At 40.6% G+C, this 5411-nt stretch overlaps 1 protein-coding gene across 1 annotated transcript in view; it reads left to right on the top strand.

The window, feature by feature from the left end:
* Nucleotides 1–501: 501 nt before the first annotated feature.
* Nucleotides 502–5411, top strand: part of LOC108371647 (bone morphogenetic protein receptor type-2-like) — a 10183-nt gene continuing 5273 nt past the window's right edge. The window contains exons 1-6 of the mRNA XM_017627242.1: nucleotides 502–635; nucleotides 3823–3958; nucleotides 4025–4279; nucleotides 4359–4516; nucleotides 4592–4997; nucleotides 5063–5404. Coding sequence (XP_017482731.1) covers nucleotides 3898–3958; nucleotides 4025–4279; nucleotides 4359–4516; nucleotides 4592–4997; nucleotides 5063–5404 — 1222 coding nt within the window. The 5' untranslated portion in view covers nucleotides 502–635; nucleotides 3823–3897. The remainder of the gene's footprint in view (nucleotides 636–3822; nucleotides 3959–4024; nucleotides 4280–4358; nucleotides 4517–4591; nucleotides 4998–5062; nucleotides 5405–5411) is intronic.

Below are 5411 nucleotides of genomic sequence, written 5' to 3'. Positions count from 1 at the left end.
AGCAACTGTCAAAAATCCTCATGTCCATACAATTTTTATGAAGCATCCCACAATAACGCGGCGCTGGCGCGGAGCAAATGGAATTTTTAATTTTTGTCGGGGCGTTAAGTGTGGAATTTGGATGCCGAAGACGGAAAGAAAGAGAAAGAACAAAAAGGTGAAAGAGGAAAAGAGAATAGAAACAAGTGGGAATGAGAAAACGACAAAAGTTTCGCCGCGCTGATTTGGGGATAGCGCGCGCTGACACTCGTTGACGACAATGGAAAACGCAACGCTTAGCGCTCGAATTTAGGGATGGCAGTAAGAGACAAGCGCAAGCGAAGTTCGGGGAGTATGTATGTATACTTGAGAACCAGTTTTTTAAACATAGCTTTCGCAACGCTTTTGCTTTGCATGTCAACGCTGCACACACGCTTAGCCTCGGTAGATATTGCGAAATTTCTTCTTTTGCTAATCATCTCTGGATTGCATTCGCTTGTCCCTCATTTTACACATAATACAACCCCTTGAAAGTGATTAAAGTTCATTAATTCAATATTCGAGTTTTGTCACAAAATGCAAATAAAATCACAAATATGTGAATGCAGTGCCAAATGGAAGCAACCGTACTAAAGAAACAGAAACAACTAAAAAAGGTTAGGTCTGTTATGAAAATGTGTGCGAAGAGTGCGCAGCTAGCACCTACACAAGTGTAATCAAAAAATCAGTAAACAAAGAAGAACGTTCTTTGTTTTGCGTTTCGTTTGAGCTTTTGTGCGCACTTTTAATTTGTTTAATTTTTGCCTTTTTTTGTATAAGAAACCTTAACATTCCAATTGGCACGAATGTGGTTCAAAGTCCACAAACTGGTAATAATTTCGCATAACTATCTTTTGGGAATGAGGGTGGCTAAATATGTACTAGAGGTGTCCCTTGGGAGTGCATCTCATATGTATGTATATAGTTAAGCTAGCTATATAGCAGTCACAGCAGCAGGAAAAGAATAGCCTTGAAATAATTTCGTGTAATATAAATGAATACTCTTTCAACCGAGATCAAATATGTAGATAGAAATTTGGAATGGAAGTGCTCTAAATGTCCATATAACAGCTACATGTGTACAAGCAAAAACAAGGGAAGTTAAACCATTTATTGTCGATACTAATTTTAAATATTCCATCTGACGATTTCTACGGAAAGCTCAACATAGTCTTAATACTAGGAAATTTCCACTCATCCAACGTGTTCTGACACCAAGTTCTCTATAAGGAACCCCGTGAGGAACAGATGGAAAAACGCCACAGGGCTAGACTCGGAATCGTGCACAAGCAACATATGGGATGCATCCCAGTAAAGTCGAACTAAACCACAGTCTTCATTGATATTGTTGCCGTTGTAGCGGTTGTCGTTCATCTCAACTAACGGTAGGCTCAGGAAACTATGCTCGTGAGAGTAGGAGCAAAGAGAAATAGTGTTTAAGTAGCTAAGTGGGTTTAAGTAGACATTGAATCTGAACCGTAATTGTGCCAGAGCTACGCAAATCCCTCCAGACAGCTTAAACTTTTCACCTGCTATAGATGGCAGTGGAAATCTGGTGATGATGATGGAGTGAGAGTTTCTAAAAATGGTGGCTGGCTCACGATGAGGGCATGTAAATGCCACAAGTAATCTAAATTTTATGTTGCTAATTGGTAATAAATTTCGAATGTATTAAGGCCCCAGAGGTCTCCATTACTGGGGAAATAAGAGCTATTGCGCGATAAGACTTTGCTCTGTGAGCTGACGCGCAAACCCTAACGATTTTGGCATAAACACCCATAGTCTGTCCGGGTTTTAGAGGCTTTTGCCTTTCCGATGGCCACCCGAAATTCATCGCTAAGTAATTTGGTTTTAAGAGGTTATTGGTCTTATCCAATACGCGCGAGCTATCTTCGGCTTAGAGAAGGCATAATCGCAAAATGTGATTTATACCCGGCCATCGCGCTTCAGCGATTGGACAGGAACCTCATGATCGACCAAATTTTACCAACATAGTATGAGCCACACTAGAGACGCAATTGCAAGTCTTAACTTTTGCTAGTTAAAAAAAAAAAATCCAAATATCCATGTTGGGATCTCCTTGGTGTCGATGGTCAGCTTGAGGTGGAAGGTTTGGGCGAATTTTCGCGAGTCTACTGGAATCTCAACCATCGACTAGCCGACCAATGAAGTTCTCTTTCATTAATGTAAGTAGTACGACCTACTCTGACATAAAGTATTAGAGTTTTAGTGTACCACGGCTATACCACTTTGCGAAAAGACTCATAAATATCATAAAATAAAGATAGACCTTGGAACTTGTCAGACAAAGTGATTTCTGTCACAGCTGCAGAACAAAGAAGAGGATAAAGTGGAGATCATCGCGCACTATTTTCAGACGGGGGGTATAAAAAATTAATTATTTCATATTTGTAAAAAATATTAAAAGGTAAAAATAAAATAGTATGTAGTCCGCTGACAAATTAAAACAACAAATTGTTAATCAGAAAATATAATCAACTTATATGCTCATATAACATACGAGTACCGTTAACTTCTTCTTGATCAAATGATCGGCACAAAACCAAATCAATATGTGACCGCCTCGGATAAAAAAATAATTACCGTAAATGGTTCACCCGCACCAAAGTTATCCTTTAACATTCATAAAAAATATATATATTTTGAAGTGGGTTAAAAATAGAAATTAAAATTCCAAACTTTTTTACCTGCTCCAATCCATGCTGTCACTCGCAGGTATGCATATGTAGACCGATGAGCTATCAGCAATATTATATCAATTTGTGTTATAGTAATGACTCATACGTATTTAATCTTATTCAAGGCCACAGTGNGAAAATATAATCAACTTATATGCTCATATAACTTACGAGTACCGTTAACTTCTTCTTGATCAAATGATCGGCACTAAACCAAATAATTACCGAAAATGGTTCACCCGAACCAAAGTTATCCTTTAACCTTCATAAAAAGTATATATTCCTATGTATTGAAAACCTCCTCATTTTTTTGAAGTGGGTTAAAAATAGAAATTAAAATTCTAAACTTTTTTACCCACTCCAATCCATGCTGTCACTCGCAGGTATGCATATGTAGACCGATGCAGCTATCAGCAATATTATATCAATTTGTGTTATAGTAATGACTCATACGTATTTAATCTTATTCAAGGCCACAGTGGGTTCGTTTAAGCCTATATTTACATATATATCTACATAACATATGTATTATGCGTATGTCAGCTAGCACGTAAAATACCTAACTGGGTATTGATCTTTCACCGAATGCTAATGAAAAAATTAAAAACTGCTTATTTGATCAGCATTGTGCTTGGTTTCTATATTTTCCAGCAGCACGAAAAAATGCCAACGCCAATCTGTTATTAAACGTCTCTTTGGAACCAATAACATAGTGAAGTCATTCCAACGATGCCTGCCCTAAAATTGCTCTGCTATTTGGCGCTTTTCGCATGGGTCCAAGCAATTACCCGTAAGCTTAAAAGCGACATTCCCGATTTAGAATGATTAATCGCAGAAGTTTTTATTTTTAGCTGAAAATCCATTCGCCTGCATGAGTTTTATGGAGGATGAGAAGTTCATTCAGGATGATGATGATTTTGAGGAGTACTCATCGAATGGCGGCGGCGGGCAGTCACAGTATAGCGCGGAGAATCAGAACCCGCCGGATGCNAAGCTAGCACGTAAAATACCTAACTGGGTAATGATCTTTCACCGAATGCTAATGAAAAAATTAAAAATTGCTTATTTGATCAGCATTGTGCTTGGTTTCTATATTTTCCAGCAGTACGAAAAAATGCCAGCGCCAATCTGTTATTAAAACTCTCTTTGGAACCAATAACATAGTGAAGTCATTCCAACGATGCCTGCCCTAAAATTGCTCTGCTATTTGGCGCTCTTCGCATGGGTCCAAGCAATTACCCGTAAGCTCAAACGCGCTTCGAGATTCCTGATTTAGAATGATTAATCGCAGAAATTTTTATTTTTAGCTGAAAATCCATTCGCCTGCATGAGTTTTATGGAAGCTGAGAAGTTCATTCAGGATGATGATGATTTTGAGGAATACTCATCGAATGGCGGCGGGCAGTCACAGTATAGCGCGGAGAATCAGAACCCGCCGGATGCAGAATCCACACCTGTCAGTGAACAAGCAGCGCCACATCGACGCATTTGTCAGACAGACTACACGTTCTGCTTCGCGTTGTGGCGTCAAACCCGTAACGGCACTCGAATCGAGAAACAAGGTGGGCTACGAAGCTTTTTCTTTCGTTTCGTTCGGGGAAACTCAGAATAACTAGATGTTTGATGTCTTTCTGTTTACAGGTTGTTGGAAGGAGAGCACGGAAAGCAATGTCACGTGCCGTCAGACGGAATGCACAAGTTCGGCGCCCACATCGAGTAACAATTCCCTTTATTACTGCTGCTGTTCGGGCGATTCGTGCAACAAAAATGTGGCTGTGGTTGAGCCAGCGCCACTGCAGGTACCTATTTGCTCTAATGTCCAGTTAGAAATTTCTTACTTATTTACATTTAATTTTCGACATATTTCCCTTTAGCTTTCAAAGCCGATTTATTCTATCGGAGAAAACATTCCGGGAAGATTTGGCGATGCCGGCTTTGGTGTTGTTGTAATGGCAATGTTTGTGCTGATTTTGTGTTTATCAGTCAGTGGCATGGCTGCCTACTGCTATGTTCATAAAATAAAGGACAAGCCCATGCCTGAGGAGGCTCCACTTGCACCCTCCGGTCCCGGTTACAGTTCAAACCTACGAAACGTCGACAATATAAACTTAATTTGTATGCTCGGCAATGGCAAATACGGCACGGTGATGAAGGGTTTGTTGCACGACCAAGAGGTGGCCGTGAAGATATTTCCTGAAAGCCATTATCCGTACTACATCAACGAACGCAATATCTACTCGTTGCCTATGATGGACAGTCCTTCGCTGTTGACTTATTTCGGTAAGTACGCGAGTTATATTTACATTTCGCTAGGGCAATTCGGGACTCACTTATTGCTTCTCTAGGCTATGATGAGCGTCACACAATGGATGGCAAAATCGAGTACCAACTAGTGCTTTCGCTTGCCCCGCTCGGTTGCTTGCAGGATTGGTTAATTGCCAATACCATGGGCTTCGAAGCGTTCTGCAGCATGGCCAAGTCCATCACGCGTGGCCTATCGCATCTGCATACCGAAATAAGTCGGGGTGACGAATATAAGCCGTGCGTCGCGCATCGCGACTTCAACTCGCGTAACGTGCTCGTCAAAGCCGATCGAACGTGCTGCATCGGGGATTTTGGTTTTGCCTTGAAAGTATTTGGCTCCAAGTACGAATACCGCGGCGAAGTTGCTGTAGCCGAAACAAAAAGCATCAA

This window comes from Rhagoletis zephyria, unplaced genomic scaffold (assembly GCF_001687245.7).
Source record: "Rhagoletis zephyria isolate East Lansing unplaced genomic scaffold, Rhagoletis_zephyria_1.1 Rzeph_scaffold_05124, whole genome shotgun sequence".
NCBI lineage: Eukaryota > Metazoa > Arthropoda > Insecta > Diptera > Tephritidae > Rhagoletis > Rhagoletis zephyria.
Note: the sequence above shows the minus strand (reverse complement) of the source record. Positions and strands in the feature narration are given on the sequence as shown.